The sequence below is a fragment of the Pelophylax lessonae genome (assembly GCF_965119305.1).
Source record: "Pelophylax lessonae genome assembly, chromosome: 3".
Taxonomy (NCBI): Eukaryota; Metazoa; Chordata; class Amphibia; order Anura; family Ranidae; genus Pelophylax; species Pelophylax lessonae.
The window spans coordinates 604397569-604417185 of NC_138770.1; the positions used below are offsets into that span (position 1 = coordinate 604397569).

Below are 19617 nucleotides of genomic sequence, written 5' to 3' on the forward strand. Positions count from 1 at the left end.
CCAGGATGGAGTGTAATGGACTTAATTCTGTTTATGGGCAGTTCTACAAAATTTAATATTATTTGGCACTTTTTAAGAGAGTGGTATATATATCTTCCTATCAATCCTGATATCAGAGATTAGCCTCCCATTAACAATGTGGCAACAGCTCTAGGACATACAAAGGCTTAAATGGACTTGTACCCTAAAGTCTTCTCCATGGGGCACAAAATCAAATATTTTCATCTGTACATGTTGGTATTGAAAGGAAGCAAAGGTGCAATAGTTTTAACTACTGGATGTAAATATGTTGTATATTAGATTCTATAACTTGTTCATATTTATGCACTGTTCAAGTGCAGAAATAAAGAGAAAATAAAAAAGGAAAATACTGCAAAATCTTTGCAATTTTTTATTTTTTTAATCTGCATTTTAAACCTTAAAGCTGGCCCTAAATAGTTAAGCTATGCATTAATAATTTTTTTTGTTCAACCAGTGGGTTCAATGAGAAAAAAGCCCAGTTTCGCCCATCCAAATATTCAAGGTGGATGGGGAAGGTGGATGTTATTGTGTTCTGACAGCGGGGAAGCCTCCCCACTGTCAGACCACACTGATTAGTGTTGTCAGCTAGAGCCAGGGGCACTGATAGCTCAGAAAAAAAACAACAGACTGGTTGTACAGAAGTCTGTACAACCAGCCTGCCCATACATGGATTGAAATTTGGTTTGATCCCTGCTGAACCAGCCAAATTTAAATCCATGTATGGCCGGCTTTAGTTTTTTTTTTTTTTTTTTTTCAGCCAGTAGACTGAAAAAAAAACAGATTCCTCTATCATACAAATAAGGTGGATGGAGGTGTTCCTTCCACCAGGACATTGTATTCTGGCAGCAGGACCCAGCACTGTCAGAATACAGTGATAAGCAGCTGCAGCCTCTGATCGCCAAAAGTTTTTCAGCGTGTCACTTTGACAAAAGTCGACTGAACAGTTGAGTTCTGTCAAGCAGGGATGGTCACACACTGATCAAAATTTGATTGGTCCCTGCTGAACCGACTGAATTTTGATCAGTGTATGGCCAGCCACCATCCAAACTTTTTTTTTTTTTCAGTTTTGGAGAAAGTGGGGAGGAGTTACATTTCTGTCAGTTTTTGAGCAGGTTTTCTCTCACTTCTTGATGTGAAGAAAAGGTATGAGGGAGTGGTTGACACCCAGGCAGGACAGCACAGACAGCAGTAAATACCTTACCATAAGTTCCCTTCCTTACCTAATCTACTTAAAATGTATTTATGTTTTTGTGTGTGTTCTCAATGGAGAGATTTACCATCATTTCCTGCCATGACAGGATATGAGGATACATCTCCCCAACAGAGACTGACCACAAAAAAAGCCTGGCAGAGGCCCTAACCCTTCCCTGCTCTATCCAAAACAAAAACCTGTTTTGGCAATAGCTGAGCTTTTTTGTTTTTTTAGGTTGGCCTGAGCAAGAAAAAAAAAAAAGCTAAAAAGTTTAAAAAGACAACCTGTCGCACATCATACAATCTGATTGTACGATCTTTTTAAGCCTGGTTTCACATAGGTTTCAGCTTGTATAAAATCAGTGTGAACAGAAAGCTTTGATAAAGCATTTGCAGAGCTTTCAGCAAGCTTTGTTAAAGCATTTAAAGCACCATTTAACTAGAGACTGTAAATGTTGAACACAGATCCTAATGGGAATGCTGATTGCCACTTTAACTACTTCAACCTTGAAAAGATTTACCCCCCTTCATGACCAGGCCATTTCTTGCGATACGGCACTGCGTTACTTTAACTGACAATTGCGCGGTCGTGCGATGCTGTACCCAAAAAAAAAATAATGTATTTTTTCCCCATAAATAGAGCTTCTTTTGGGGGCATTTGATTACCTCTGAGGTTTTTATTTTTTGCGCTATAAATAAAAAAATAGCAACAATTTAAAAAAACAACAATATTTTTTATTTCCGCTATAAAACACACCCAATAAAAAAAAAATAAAAAAAATAAAAAAATTGAATTTCTATATCAGTTTAGGCCGATATGTGTTCTGCTACATATTTTTGGTAAAAAAAATCCCAATAAGCGTATATTGATTGGTTTGCCCAAAAGTTAAAGTCAGGCACTAAGTGACACTTTTTGGGGACCATTGACACCAATACAGTGATCAGTGCTAAAAAATATACGCTGTCACGGTACTAATGACACTGGCAGGGAAGGGGTTAACATCAGGGGTGATCAAAGGGAGTGCTTGCTAACTGTGGGGGTGCTTGTACTGTGGGAAGGCAGAGATCCATGTTCCTGCTTAGCAGAAACACTGGATCTCTGTCTTCCCTTGTCACAGAACAGCGATCTGTCTTGTTTACATAGGCAGACCGTTGTTCTGCCTCTGTTGGGAATGATCGGAGAGTCCTGGTGGACATGATTAAACACAGTGAGAGCTGGTCGCCGGCAGCGCGTGCTACCGTAAAATTGGAAGTAGCAGAAGACGTACAGGTATGTGATTCTGCCTGTAGGAGCCCCCGCCCTGTAGTACATGTACGTGGCGCCATTGGCAAGCGGGTAAACAAGCTGCTAGCAAGCTTCAAAACTTCTTGAAGTTTGATGAAATAAATGTAAAGAACTAATTACACAATGTTGTAAAGCATGCTGTGTTGAGACAGTGCTGCAGCACACCTTATTGCACCAAAAAGGTATTAAATTACAGCAAAAAACACGTGTGGGCTCTGTAAAAGTAAGTAAGAATAGTGTCAAATAGCCAGTTCACGCCTGTCTTTCCCTGGCAGACCGAGTGGCACCTGCAGGCTGTGGAGTGTGCGCCAATCTATCAGCCTATCACCAAAACCCAGTGTAAGGCTGTGCTGAAGGTGTCAATCCACAGATTTATTGCCCACTGATTGCAAATTATTAATTTGATCGTAACACCAAAATTATATAATGGAAAAAACAATATTTGTAAAAAAATTGTCGTTCAGATCACTAGTCCTCAGGAAACAACGCACATATTCCTCAGCACACCTTGGATTATCAGATGTCATCAAAAAATTTTATTGCGGAAAGATCACATCACAAAGGATCAAGTGCAACGTTTCGGAGCCACACAGGACCCCTTTATCAGACACTCCTTAGGAGATGTTGTTTAACTAGAGTTTGGCGAAGGGAAACAAAATGAATAAAGAAGAATGGAAGACCTAAGCTATGAGGATCAATTACATTGATTGCATATATTCACTGTAATAAAGAGTGACTTTACTACTGAAAATTATTAAAGCTGATCGGTTTACAGTTAACTATAAATTATGTCACTCAAATTATTCCTCCTACTTCATTGTGAGCAGCAATGCCTAATTTGCCCCTGTACAAATCATTGGTAAGACCTCATCTGAAATATGCAGTTCAGTTTTGGGCACCAGTTCTTAAAATTGATATCGAGGAACTGGAGAAAGTGCAGAGAAGGGCAACCAAACTGATAAGAGGCATGGAGGAGCTTAGCTATGGGAAAAGATTAGAGAAACTGAATTTATTCTCTCTTGAGAAGAGGAGATTAATACATAAGGGGTCCATATAGTGAACTTGGTGTTGAGTTGTTCACTTTAAGGTCAACACAGAGGACAAGGGGGCACTCTTTACGCCTAGAGGAAAACAGATTTCGTCCCCAAATGCGGAAAGGTTTCTTCACCGTAAGAGCTGTGAAAATGTGGAATAGACTCCCTCCAGAGGTGGTTCTGGCCAGCTCACTAGATTGCTTAAAAAAAGGCCTGGATTCTTTCCTGGGTGTACTTAATATAAGTGGGTACTAAAAATTTTTTTAGGTAAAGTTAATCCAGGGAATATCAGATTGCCTCTCAGGGGTTTAGGAAGGAAATTTTTTTCCCCTGCTGTAGCAAATTGGATCATGCTTTGCTGGGTTTTTTCACCTTCCTCTGTATCAACTGTGGGTATAGGATTGTGTATATGGGATTGTATGCTTGGGTTTTCATTACTGTTTGTTTTTTTGTTGTTGATTGAACCAGATGGAGTTGTGTCTTTTTTCAACCTGGCTAACTATGTAACTATGTAGCTATGTGTTGTGAAATCAGCATTTTCTTGTTTACATGCATATAAAAATGAAAGGGGTTCTAGCCTTTTCCTACTCTACAAAAAAACAGAGGGAAAAGCAAAACAGTCTTGGCTTTATGTATACTTTTATGACTGTTGAGTTGCGGAATAAAATTTGAAAAAATAAAATTATTTTTCAAGGGCGACTCTGCATCCAGTCAAGATATGCTTTGCTGAAGTCAGTCCAGTAAGGTGGATTTCGATTGGGTGCTGTGAGTTACAGTTTTCCTTAAAGATAATTTTCTTTGTTGAATAAGAACAGTACTTGATTTGTTGAATAAGAACAGTACTTGATTTAGCGAACTAAACAAATGCTGAAGCTGACTAATCAGCCACTGATATCCCTAAAGCCGGGTACACAGGATGAGATTATCGAACGAACAATAGTCCGTTTTTTTTTTTGCATGCTAGTCTCCTTATATCGAAAATGAAAGTACGAAAATTCTCATACAACAGAATAAAAATTCAGAAGTGATGTAATGTATTTGTATTGCATTTTCGGATGAAAAGTGTACTGATTAACCACTTGAGCTCTGGAAGGTTTTACCCCCTTAATGACCATGCCATTTTTTGCGATTCGACGCTGCGTTACTTTAACTAACAATTGCGCGGTCGTGCGACACCATACCCAAATGCAATTGATGTCCTTTTTTTCCCACAAATAGAGCTTTTGTTTGGTGGTATTTGATCACCTCTGCGGTTTTTAGATTTTGCGTTATAAACAAAAAAATAGCGACAATTATGAAAAAAATCACAATATTTTTTACTTTCTGCTATAAAACATTCCCAATAAAAAAATTTAAAAAATCAAATTTTTTTTATCAGTTTAGGCAAAATTGTATTCAGCTACATATTTTTGGTAAAACAAAAATCCCAAAAAGCGTATTTTAATTGGTTTGCACAAAGGTTATAGTGTTTACAAACTACGGGATAGATTTTTGAATTTCTTATTTATTTTTTTTATTAGTTATGGCAGCGATCAGCGATTTTTAGCGCAACTGCTACATTGCGGCGCACAGATCGGACCCCTAACTTACATTATTCACACTTTTTGGGGACCAGTGACATTAATACAGTAATCAGTGCTAAATAATATGCACTGTTACTGTATAAATGACACTGGCAGGGAAGGGGTTAATACTGGGGGTGATCAAAGGGTTAAATGTATGCCTAATTGTGCTTACTAACTGTGGGGGGGGGGGTCTGTGAGAGGCACAGAGAGATCAGTGTTTCAGCTTAGCAGGAGGCCAGCGGCGATCGTGCGCGATCCTCCTGTGGTCTGGCTCCTGCTGTATCTAATCGCAGAGAGCGCGTGCACATAATCACGTAGATCTACCTGAATATGCGCAGCTGAGCCGTCCAGTAAATCTGCGTGGGGTGGCCGGAAAGTGGTTAAACAAAAATCGAACGATTTGGTATCATTTTTATATTATATATATATATATACAGTAAAACCTTGGATTGCGAGCATAATTCGTTCCGGAAACATGCTTGTAATCCAAAGCACTCATATATCAAAGCGAATTTTCCCATAAGAAATAATGGAAACTCAGATGATCCGTTCCACAACCATTTATTCATAAGTCTTTCAGTTTATAGTCTATATACAAAGATTATAGCAATGTGATAGGTTGTGTCATCATAAAATGTCCATCCACAAATGGCGCCTCCACAAGGGGATTAGAAGCAAAATCCAGCAGGAGCTACAGAGTATAAAAGAGAAGAGAGGTGCCTCTAAGTGTAGCAGTATGGGGACATTTAATGAAGGTACAACATTTAGCAAATCACATGGTTGATGATTAAGAGGCACATCTAAGTATGCAGGCATCCGGGGTAAAGTTGTCCACATAGACCATCTTCTGAACCACTGGCTCTCACCGATGTCAGTCTGCAATTGTGATTGGGAAGACTACCCTGCAGTAGAGTGATCTGAAAGCGAGACTTTGAATCGCTCGTGGAGCGCAGCGTGGAAGGGTGTGAAGAAGATGGCAGTGCGGAGGATGGTCTATATGGACAGCTTTACCCTGGATGCCTGCATACTTAGATGTGCCTGTTTTAATCATCAACCATGTGAGCTGCTAAATATTGAACCTTCATTAAATGTAACAATATTGCTACACTTAGAGGCACCTCTCTTCTCTTTTATACCCAGTTGTGACATGACGCTACTTGTATATCAAGACATCGCTTGTATATCAAGTCAAAATTTATTTTAAAAATTTGCTTGTCTTGCAAAGCGCTCTCAAACCAAGTTACTCTCAAACCAAGGTTTTACTGTATATAATTATAATATTACCGTATATTATTATAATTATAATTATATATATATATATATATATAATTATAATATTGTATATATATATATTATATATTTTTGTGTTTGTCCCTTCAGAAAGTTTCGGACAAAAGCTGTGTATTTAGGATCAGATTATCATACAATCGATTCAAAAGCGGTATTTTTTGTACAATATTCTGATCGTGTAGAGCTGGCTTAAGGAAGTCACTAATAGTAAAAATAAAAGAAATAGGGAATTTAAAGGTGCCAACATGGAGCATCATGACTTCAAAAACTAGTAAAAGATTACATTATTTTATTGTTATATTCAGTACTTAAAAAAACAATTGATAAAAGGATATTCATATCACAAGCATTGACAAGGCTGTTTTTCAAACATTATGATAACTATACACCACAGATAATCATATGTATGTATCAAGTTTCACAGTTTGCTCTAATTAGGGGAGGTTTTTCGAGGTTGGTGGTCCCCAATACTTGGACAGTCATTCAACTTAGATAATACAATTATTCTGTATAGATCTGATGAATGTTAATATGTTTGGCAAATGTAGTTATTATTATTTTGAATGTAATGTAATTATAATTTTTTTATGTTAGTCTCTATTTTTGCGTTTCACAGAACCTGAGGATATGGGCCACATTAACCACCAAATGCATCGTGCTATTGCCAGAATCCCCCACCCCCATCTGATCAGCACACAAAATAATGGAATGTTTTTGTTATGTAAACTGTTATAATGAAGTGTAATAATGCTTATGGCAGGGGGGAATTAGGGCAAACCTTGATACTTACATGTGAATACTTGCAGTGTATAGTTATTGTAATGTAGAAAAAACAGCCTTATCAAGGCTTGTGATAATAATATCTTTTTTAACTAATTCATGTTTTTTTTTTAAATTTATAACAATAAATTTAAAATCGTATTCTAGTTTTTGATGTATATCTCCATATTGGCACCCATTATTTTTTTGTGTGCTATTAGTACTTGATTTTGATAAAAAGTTGATCCAGGTAGATTTGTGGCTGATTACTTTGGATGAACAGTCTTTTATACAAAAGATTCTTGCATTAGCGCTCATTTTCTTTTTTAGTGTAAAGAAAATGTAAAAAAAAATTTTTTTTTTATAAAAGAATGCTAAATAATATCAAAACATGCCTCCTACCTTCCTGCATTATAGCTTCCTCGTAAATGACCATTATACCCCAGACACAAATTTAACTTTTATTTTTATTCTGTAGGGTCTTCTGCTGAATGACCCAAGTGTCTTTTGCAGTAATTGTTACCATAATTCCAAGTATGACAATTTGTTGACAAAAATACAGGCCAATTTTTTGTTTAGTTTTGATTGTGACATAACAGTAATGACTTGACATCATAATACGATAATACTACAATAAGTACTATGGCATCATAATATTGACCCTTAACCACTTCTGGACCGGAAGATTTTCCCTCTTAATGACCAGGCCATATTTTGCGATTCGGCACTGCGTGACATTAACGGACAATTGCATGGTTTCCCACAAATTTCCCACAAATAGAGCTTTCTTTTGGTGGCATTTGATCACCTGTGAAATTTTTATTTTTTGCACTATAAACAAAAAAACAGCGACAATTTTGAAAAAAAAAAAAAACAATATTTTTCACATTCTGCTATATGACATTCCCAAAAAAAAATGTAAAAATCTAAATTTTTTAACATTTTAGGCCAATTTGTTTTCTGCTACATATTTTTGGTAAAGAAAAAAATCGCAATAAGCGTATTTTGATTGGTTTGTGCAAAAGTTATTGCATCTACTAACTACGGGAAAGATTAAATGTAATTTGTATTGTTTTTTTTTTTTACTAGTAATGGCGGCGATCTGAGATTTTTTGCGGGACTGCGACATTGCGGTGGACAGATCGGACCCCTAACTGACATTTTTGACACTTTTGGGGGGACCAGTGACATTACTACAGTTATCAGTGCTAAACATTGCACTGTTACTGTAATAATGACACTGGCAGGGAAGGGGTTAATACTATTGGTGATCAAGAGGTTAAATGTAAGCCTAGGGGAGTGATTCTGTGGAGTGATGACTGTGGGGGGGGGGGGGGTTGGACTTTTTGAAATGATCATAGAGACATGTGATCCTATATAGCAGGATGGCATGGTCTCTGTGATCATTGCAGGGAGAAGGAAGGGCGGCTGTGTTTACATCAGCCGTCCGTCCTTCTCTGTCAGCGGGGAGAGATCGCTGGTGTCAGGCGGCGATCGGAGCCGCCTGACACCCGCACTGGCTGCCCCACTGACGATTGGGGGTGGGAGCGCGCCGGCGGCGGCGCGCACTCGCCCCTTGGCTCCTCCCAGGAGAGATGACGCCTATTAACGTGATTTTGGTTGCAGCTGCCACACTGCTGAAGAAAATAAGCAGTGCGTTGACTGGAAGTGGTTAAATCACAGTATCTGACAGTATGGTAGCCACAATAGCATCATAATTCCGATTGTAACATTAACTAACATTGCACCTTATAAATGTGACTATGATATCACAATACAGTTTGTAAGATCACGTTACCTATATTGCCATCATAAAGGAATTTTCTTCATTTTTTGTTTGTTTTTTTACCTCTTTTCAGCACACCCCCGTGCTGTGTACTGAACAGGGTGCCCCCTGCTGTGCTAGCTTTGTGTTAAATGTCTCCTAATCATCTCCTGGAATACTTACATATCTATCTATTGAGGTTTTTAAAATCTCTTTTACATAAGCTATTTTTCCCATTATGTAACTTTGGCATTATGGCCCTTTTTATAAGTTAGTGGGCATGGGTGTTTGTTTTCACACCTCCAACCTGGCTACACACTGAATCCATTGATATGCTGATAGCATGGCACACTCCCCACAGTCTTCAGGTGCCAGTCAGTCTGCCAGGGGAAATGAGAGGTGTGAACTGGCTATTGACTAACTGATGGGCAGAACAGGCAATCTATAAACTATTCATAACTTGTTATTTGTTGAATATGACACTATACTTAGCTAAAGGGAACATTTAATGTCAGATTTAATATTGAATATTAATTAAACTTTATAGGAGATTATGTGAATGTGTTATATATTTTATTTTTCTTATTTTTTTCCACTTTTTCCAGTTTATATAAATCTTTGCTTTGCAAATAAACTTTTATTGCAGGTCATCTATGCATTTACAAAGATTAACGACTTCTAAAGAGAGAGCAGCAAAAGTTCAGAGAGATCAGGTATTGGCCCCCGTTCAAACCGATGAAATAGTTCCTGCACTACTTTTTGCCAAATTCATTGCGACTTGAATAGACTTCAGTTCATGGAGTTGCAAGCCTCAATAAAATCAGCAATTCAAAATTCAATGATGTGCCACTTTGAAATCGCACTGAAGTAGCGTGATTTCAAAGCCGCATTTGGTGTGAACGGTGGCATACTTTTCTGATTCCATAAAGGAAAAAGGCTTTGGGACTTTAAATGAGGCTCATATAAAAATGTGCCTCCATCCCTATATCAGATTATTTTTATAGATTCACAAATCTATAAAACATATATAAGTATAAGAGTAGTGATACATACAAGTATACATGTAGCAGGCACCATGCCCATCATAGATAGTACTTACAATTTAATACAGAAAATGGCCTCAAGGGATTGAGTATATAGGTCTACTGAGAAAGTTTGTGCGGGAACTGTGGGAGCTATATCTACACACGTGAAGATGGTCCAAAGGGGGTTCAGAGACAAGTGCCATCTCGATGACGAGGATAGTAAGGCCTCACCTGGCCGTCCAAATAGAGTATTAATTGTGTGTAAGGTACAAGAGTAATATATAATACTGGGATGCCATTTAAGTTCATGTATGTGTAAAGGCAGGCGTCCCAATACTTTTGGTACTATACTATTTTGGTGCAATACTTCCATTGCTAACCTCCTTCTAATTGCTTGGCTGTTTTGCTGACCTTTTGGCTTCAGTACTTCTGAGTCACTGACCTGGAATATGTTTGCACGCCTGCAAAATCAAAGACCATTAAGCCCCGTACACACGTACCGATTGTCGGCCTTAAATATTCGGCCAACGACCGATCGGCCGATTGTAGGCTTGTTAGTATGATGCTTCCGACAGCCGACAGCGCATTTTCGGCCGAACAGAATCTGTCGTGCAGACTTTAAAATTTTTGTTGTCCGTCACCAGAACGGCCGATTGTTCGCCAGTCAGTACAGATTTCGGCCAACAGACAGCAGATTAGCAAGACTGGGCATGCTCAGAAAAGAAAAAAGACAAGGAATGGTAACCATCACATGACATCACTTCTGCAGTCGGCTGTTGTTGGCCGACAAAATTCGTGTGCAGTCTTTTGCAGTTTTCAACAGACACGACAGCCCTGGACAAAAGACGGCCGATCGTTCGGCCGACGATCAGTTCGTGTGTACGGGGCTTTACCTGCTTATATGTTCTGGGACATTGATTCAAAGTATTGAGATCAGTGGATCAACATGACGGTCCAGCAGCTAGTTTTCTCAGAAGGAAAAGTCAGCAAAGCAATGGATGTATCAAGAATTCCTTTCAGTGTCTATTTGTAAGTTAAAAATGTTATATAAATATTAACAAATATATTAATACCGTATAATATATTAAAAAGTGGCATTTAAGCCAAATCTCTATAGTTTTCCCTTTAACACTTTCTTCTTTTGGGCTCATTGAGAGTGAAGTAAAAATAAATTGGTTCATGTCTGGTAAAATATGCACTGCAAAATGCATGGACATAAGGAGGGTAGAATTTTTTTAATAATGTTATAAAAAGCAAAATCCAAGTTTCCAATAGAAATAAAATGTAAAACTGTAAAGTTTGACATTCATCATATATAATACCCTAATATTTTAGCTGGCAGTCAATACAGAGAAATGAAAAACATTTTCTGTCAGGGGGCATGAGGACCACAATTGGGCATCTAAACAAAATTACTTTTACCAACCGTTATTATTATTATTACTTCAGGTACTTATATAGCGCTGTCAATTTACGCAGCGCTTTACATATACATTGTACATTCACATCAGTCCCAGCTCCCAAGGAGCTTACAATCTAAGGTCCCTAACTCACATTCATACATACATAGTAGGGGCAATTTTATACAGGATCCAATTAACCTACCAGCATGTCTTTGGAGTGTGGGAGGAAACCGGAGTACCCGGAGGAAACCCACGCAGGCACAGGGAGAGCATGCAAACTCCAATCCTCAGGTGACTACCAAAGGCCAAAAAATCCTGGAACATTGCGTGCGTGACTGCTGCTGAACTTCTGCAAGGTAATTGTGCTTAGTTACAGGACTTTGAATTCTGGTAGAGGTCCCTTGCATTCAGTAGAATGTATGGATCCATTTACCTTGGTGGTATGGAGCTAACTGGAGCTGAATGTGTTAAGTCTGCATAAATAATGAAAGAGGGGAATGCTTTCTTCTTGCTATGTCCACCATGCTGCTGATCATATTAATAAACCATAACTTCCACTGGAAACACAAATATATCATAATCTTGCAGAAGTCTTTTCAATTTTACATTGAGAAACATTATTATGAAATTGTTCAACAATTTTTAGATGCTGCTTTTCACAGATTGGTGAACCTCTGCCCATCTTTACTTTTGAGACACTGACTCTCGAAGATGCCCTGTCTATACCCAATCACGTTACTGACCTGTTGCCAATTAACCAAATTAGTTGCAAAATGTTCTTCCAGATCTTCCTTTTTAGTACCACTTACTTGCCTGCTTTTTGTTGCCGTGTCCTAATTTTGTTGAGACATGTTGCTGCTATCAATTTCAAAATCACCCAATTTATTTTCTAACTACTTCCAGACTGCCCGCTGTGTATTTATATCGCTACTTTGACATTAAATACCGGAGTTATGGCAGCAGATAGCTGTCATAACCTCTGTATTTTTTTACACGGCCAGCGGTCCTCTTTCGCATAAAAGTGGTCCCAGCAGCGGATTCGCCACGCCGGAGCCGTCATTATGCAGGAAAACAATCCGATCCCCTGTGTTACTGGGCAGGAAGTCGAGTGAGGGCAAGATGGCCCCCACTAAACTTTATACCCTTAAATGACTGGAGCGACGTCAAACCTCACTTTCGCCCAACGGCCTTAAAGGGACAACTTTTTTTTTTTTTTTTAAATAGAAAAAAATTACATTTTATTGCTTTCAAGTGTAAATGTGAGATCCGAGGTCTTTTTGACCCCCGATCTCACATTAAAGAGGACCTGTCATGCTTATTTCTTTTACAAAGGATGTTTACATTCCTTGTAATAGGAATAAAAGTGATCAAAACATTTTTTTTCAAAAGGACAGTATAAAAATAAAAAGTAAAATAAATAAGAAAAACATTTTTTAAGTGCCCCATCCCTCAGAGCTCGCACGCAGAACACATACGCAAGTTGCGCCCACATATGTATATACGATGTTCAAACCTCACATGTGAGGTATTGCCGCAATCGTTAGACCTCCTCTGTATCTCTAAACTGGTAACCTGTAAAAAATTTTAAAGTGTCACCTATGGAGATTTTTAGGTACCAAAGTTTGTCGTCATTCCACGAGCGTGTGCAATTTTGAAGCATGATATGTTAGGTATCAATTCACTGGGCGTGACATTATCTTTCACATTATAGAAAGAAATTGGGCTATATTTTCTTATTTTTTATTTAAAAAAGTGTATTTTTTCAAAAAAATTGCGTTTGTAAGACCACTGCGCAAATACGGTGTGACATAAAGTATTGCAACAATCTCCATTTTATTCTCTAGGGTCTTTGCTAAAAAAACAAAATATATATAATGTTTGGGGGTTGTAAGTAATTTTCTAGCAAAAAATACTGATTTTAACTTATAAACAACAAATGTCAGAAATAGGCCTGGTCCTTAAGTGGTACATTGTCTCAGTTTAAAAAAAATTGATGTTTTCTATTTTCTATTGTGGATTTATATAAAATATCCAAAAAATATGGATTTATGAGATTTGCAAATCATTGCAATCTGTTTTTTTGTACATTTTACCAACTGTTTTGGAAATTGGAATTGGGGTTGTAAAATGGTTCAGGTTTTTAGGTTAATAATAAAGAAGATTGCCAATAGATTACAGAACCCAATCAGAAGGAATCTTTCAGCTGTAAAGAACACAGAAGACTGAAGGAATTGAATTTGTGATTGGCTGCTATTGCCTGCTGTACAGTGTTGTTCTTTGTAAGATAAGAATCTGAAATCTGTGCAGCAATAATATGCAAACACTACTTTGTTTTAAATGCTTTATTGAAAAGAAAACTCATATATACAAAACAAAATACATAAATGAAAAATATTACATTTGGGAATATTAAAAAGTAAAACTAAGTTGTATAAACAAAGTTATTGCACTGGTTTATCCTGTAAAGAATATATAATCATAAGGCAAAAGGATAAAGTATGAATATATACATATATATATATATATATATATATATATATATATATTTTTTTTTTTTTTTTGCATAAGCATAAAGTACAATTGTGCATGGCTTAAAGTGTCTTGTAGCTGAAGGATAACTTTGTAAGCTTTTTATCAGAGATTTCAGCCAAGCAAGAACTGGATACCAGAAACTGAGTTGGCTTCCTAAAGCCTTTTCTCCCTAATAAAACAAAGAAGAATAATTGGAAGTCTTATGCTGTGGTAGAGTGACATTGAATATTTCCTATCAGCAGTATAAACAAAAAAGGTTCTCTCCAGTTCTTTCAACTATTGGCGTTGTTCACCAGTTTACAGGCTAGAGAGGACAGAAGAGATGCTTTCTTTAGAATCAGAGACAGAATCTGGAGACCTCTCACTGACACCGGAATCGGATTCAGAACCTTCCTTGTAGTAGTCATCATGCATGATTGACATTGAGTATGTTGTTTGCCTGGTAAAAGGATTGACTTCACCGTGGTTCCTTGTTGCTGTAGATGGTGGGATTGGTGGAATGTTGACACTCATCTCTGGTGTGATGGTCTTGTTGGGTGGGTAGTTATTATAGTCCATCATATAGTCAGACTCTGTAGACAGCCTATAGGGTCTTCTGCTTAAGTCCATTGCCTTGGGGCTCATGATGGGGGCCATGTTTTTGTACAAGTGCTGTTGGTTGTGGGACTGTGAATTTTGTTGCTGGTACATGTTGGGTGAGGCCTGGTGCATCATAAACCTGTCACGGGGAACAGGACAGGAATAATGGGGGTAGGGGGTAGACTCTGGGGCTTGGTTATACATATCTTGTGATAAATTCATCATGGGCTGTTGTTGGGGAGCCATGACCTGGGGTTGTTCGGAGGCAGTCATTGGATGCTTCAGTGCTGATGTTGTAGAATAGATATTCTCTGGTTGCCGGATGTTGGAATAGCTCATGTTTGCATTAGTGAAATAAGTGGATTTGCTTTTTTCACGTCTGGCCTTTCCTCTCCTGTTTTGGAACCACACCTGTCAAAAACAAAAATGAATTTTGAGTTCCCCAAAATAAAACTGGTGAATAAAAATGTATTATGTAAAGTAACACAACATGCCAGAGAACTGACCATTTTTTGGATTGTAGTTACTTTCCTAAGATAATAAAGTCACATATTCCTTAATTTAAGTCTTTCACTCCAAAAAAGCTGTGAGGGTGTCCCTGAGAAGAGGATACTAAAGCCCTAGGTTTTTCCCTGTAAGCATAATACAGAGATATTGCATTTGACACATGACAAAACACCACTCATGTATGGAGGCTGCAGTAGACTGATGCCCCATACACACGTGCAGATTATCTGCAGACTTTTGTCTGCAGACTTACCAAAACCATATAATATGAGGTCAAACCTAAACACTTTCAATTTGTATGCAATCCAGCAGGCCCTTGCACTACATAGAAAAGGTAAGTCTGCAGACAAAAGTCTTCAGATAATCTGCACGTGTGTACGGGGCATAAGGCTGGCTATACATGTTCAATTTTCTTGTACAATTTTCTGATAGATTTACCACAAACCACATAATATGAGGTCAAAGATAAACAACACATTCACTTGTATCCAATTAGGCAGGCCTTTGTATTACATAGTTGAAGGTAAGTTCCAAGAAAATTGTACAGAAAATTGTATCATGTATGGCCAGCCTAATACTGTCACCAGTTGGAAAGAGGCAATTGCAGGTAGATCACAATAAAATAAAGACAGCATCAGGGCCAAATATATGTGAGAACTTCAGAACAGGTGAAAAAGTATTACACTAAATGAGGGACCATTAAAAAGATGAGGGCAAGAAGCTTATGAACAAGTAAAGAAATATTAGAACAGATAAAGAATCAAGAAAGAAAGCTGAAAGTACAATGATACAGGTAAAGGTGTGGTAGACCGATCACCTTGGGAAGCCCATCAGGCTATAAAACTATGAAGTAGAACATGTAAAGGAGGAGAGAATAAAGTTATAATTGAACAATTAAAAAATATAGTATCAGTAAAAATATGGAGTGCATCGGATAAGGAAATTGGGCTTTGGAAGAAGTAAAGGAGGAGAATTTCGAACACCAGATAAGAGAAACATGAAAACATTTTTTTATTAAACAGCAGAAAATTACATGGAGGGTTCTGTGCAAGAAATATCCCCAAAGATGATTGACAATTATCCACATACCTGGATCCTGGACTCAGGGATATAAATTATTTTGGCCAATTCTTCTCGGTGGTGGATATCTGGGTACATGTTTCTCTGGAAGAATTCCTCCAAGACATCCAGCTGCTCCTGGCTGTACACTGTCCTCTTCCTGCGCTGTGATATAGCTGCTTGTTCTATAACTGTGGGTGCAGTGATGGCCGCCTGCTTATTACGCTTCACATTCTTCTTCGATGTTGAGGACTGGGTGGAAGTTTGGTTGCTGATGGCCTGTTCTGTTATCTCTTCTGCAAAAAAAAAAAAAAAAAATGATGCTTTAAGAATCTCATCACCAGCAGTATATGCAGATGCTTCACAGCATCACAACACAAACTGTCTGATACCCACAGACATGGATGATGGGTGCCCAGAGCTAACAACACTAGCATGAATAGTGAGTAACCGCAACAAACAAGTTTGGAGAACCAATTAAATTAAAAAATAAAATTTGACAACTATGTAAGAAATATTTCAGGAAAATGCCTACTAATGGGAGCAGCTGATCATGTTGATTTAATTGCTTTAATACATTCTGGCCTGGAACAAGTGTACAGATTGGGGCTTCTAACTTCACTGTCTACATGTCCAGGTCAGTAGCTGCAAAGGTGCTGAAGCCAGGGATCGCTAGTGCATTCAAAAGAGGTCCCCTTTAACAGGTTCTCCCATATCTCAGGGATTCTGATGATAAGGTTTCCACACCTTTTACAGAAATTAAGATGGTCAAACACTCTCCCTGTTGCATTATATGTGAAGGAACATGCAGGAGAAAAATGCCAATAGAGCAATAAAAATACACATTTTAAGAAGGGCAGGGACAAAATTAAGAACTATAGTGGACAAAAAGCATGCCGATAGAATCTCCGAACAATATGAGGTAGACTGGACTCCACCTGTAAATCCAGAATCTATTATGGGTACAACTTTTAAGTGTAAGCTGATGAATAAACATAAGACAAAAAAAATGATATATATATATATATATCATATATATATATATATACACACACATCAAAACAACAAATACCCACGTTTCAGATCTATAATATATATATATTATATATGTATATAAGATAGATAGATAGATAGATAGATAGATAGATAGATAGATAGATAGATAGATAGATAGATAGATAGATAGATAGATAGATAGATAGATAGATAGATAGATAGATAGATAGATAGATAGATAGATAGATAGATAGATAGATAGATAGATAGATAGATGTATATATATATATATATATATAAAAATAAAAAGCGTTTGTTTTTGTTTTTTTAGAAAGTAGGGAACAATTAAAACCCCAGTCAGTTTTGTTATTTTTCTGCTATGTTCTATTGGGAAGATTACTCTTCCTATTCGTCCCAGAGACATAACAGCAAGTAAGAGAAAATCTCTTCAAAGTGAGGGAAATTCGCTGAAAGACAGTTGTAACGGGAACATGTATCCCCATTGGAAGATTGCCCCTCTATCCCTCTTCCAGTAACAACTGTAAATGTTTAAATTATCCATCACCTTCTGTGATCACCAGAACAAACATTGACAGCATTAAAAATCTGGCTGGGGTTCTAACCCTTCCCTGCTCTATATATAAATTTAAAAAATTGGCCTTTGAAACACAGATCTGAATAATAATAATATTAAATTGGTATGCATAATCAGTGAGACTTTCCATAATAAACTCTGATTATTTGTGGCTTACAGGTACTCTATAAACTAGAAGTCCCACCAGTCCCAGATAGTAATTAAACTACAAACTTTAGGTGGACTGACTTGAAACTTACATAATATTTTCTTTTGCTAGACCAGCATCTCGTGTGGCAATGCTAAGACTTGTAGGCTCAAAGCTCCCAGAGAAATATAAGATGTCCAACACAAGTTTGCACTCTACATTATTTAAAAATAATAAAAACTGGAATAGCCCCCTGAAACTTAGTTCCACCAGCTCCATCATTGTGCATTGGCTGAATAGTGAACATACTTACCCTTCACACAGGCTGACTGAAAGTCCTTCTGTTGCAAGGAGACCAGATTGAGACCACCATACTGAGTCTGGGGTTCGGAGAAGGTCATGTGATTGGGGCTGGATGAGAAGCAATCTGGGAAGTAATCCTCATTGTCCGGAGTGTATCCAGCCATCTTCCACCTGGCTCTATCCTTTCCTCCTTGCTTCCCTCTGAACTGTGCTATGCTTTGCTCTGGACTGGGTACTGTGTCTGCTCTCTGGCACTCTCCTCTCTTTTAAATACACTAAGGGCCAACCAGACTGATCAAAGTAATGAGGTGTGAAATACGCCTTGAGGGGTGTGAAGATGGGTGGCAAGCAGGTAGACACTATTGTCCACAGGTTAGAGAAGCCAGTCATTATTTCCTGCAGGGAGGAGGACACAATAGGATGGAATACACATCTTTGGGGTGAAGGCACACTTCATGAGCCCAGCACATCCTCTAAGAACACTCAGAAACCGAACCTATAAACACTGTACAAACTGTATACAGCTTACATCAATTATGGGCAAATCTGGGACCATTAAAATACTAAACCATGCATGAGAGACTATTAGAGTGCAATAAGGTGGGGGATGGTATAGTTTAAGGTACAATATTATGTATTTATTTATATATATATATATATATATATATATATATATTATATTTATATATATATTTATTTATTTATATATATATATATATATATATATATATATATATATATTATAATATACAAGGATATACAAGGAGCTTACAATCTAAGGTCCCTATTTCACATACATACCATATATGCACGTCTTAGGGCTTATTTAAATAGGAGCCAGATAACCTACTAGCATGTCTGTCTATCTGCCTATCTATTGCTTTCCTGTTCATCTATCTAATACCCATCTATTTGTCCATTACCCTTCAGTATGTTGGGTAACCCTCTTACAGTAAATCTGGCCATACATAGAAAGAAAATCGAAAGTTTAGTCGGAGGACAGTTCGTTGAGTTCTCGTATGGTCAGTGTGCTGACTGCGACAGTCAATTTTGCATTTCACTTTCAATTATTTATTAACATTTAAAAAAAAAAAAAAAAAAAAGTGTAACCCATGTTAGTGCATGGGTAAATAGAACGCATCAATAAATTCTCAAATAGTAAACATCAAATGTCAGGAGGGAACTACAAATGAAGTAGACAACAATAGATAGCAAGGGATATAATGAGCAAGCATTACAATAAAAGTTAGCAGTGTACCTAGGGACGCAGACCAAGCACTAGCTGGGCGCCAAAAGGCCCTGGTAAGTTTATTGCAGGCATCAGGTTTGCCAAATGAGAAAACAAGGAAACTATTTTAGTTTCAAGATTGAAAATGAATGAATATGTTGGAAATTTTTTCAATGAAACAATTTTCTAATTGCTTGTAGGTCCGTTGTTCTAAAAAAAAAAAAAAAAAAAGAAAAAAAAAATTGTGCATGAGCAATAGGGATAGTAGTAGTAACAAATCTGAAAAAAAAAACAATGTTTACTGTTGAAAATGATCTTAAAAAATTTGATATTTTCAGGAAAAAATCCAATAC

At 37.4% G+C, this 19617-nt stretch overlaps 1 protein-coding gene across 1 annotated transcript; it reads right to left on the bottom strand.

The window, feature by feature from the left end:
• Positions 1–14167: 14167 nt before the first annotated feature.
• Positions 14168–18200, bottom strand: LOC309550635 (homeobox protein Mix.1-like; the record flags this gene model as incomplete). Its single annotated transcript, XM_082250973.1, has 3 exons — positions 14168–14860; positions 16046–16311; positions 18047–18200. 3 exons carry the CDS (start codon positions 18198–18200, stop codon positions 14168–14170), a joined length of 1113 nt encoding a protein of 370 aa, XP_082107099.1.
• Between the last annotated feature and the right edge of the window lie 1417 nt (positions 18201–19617).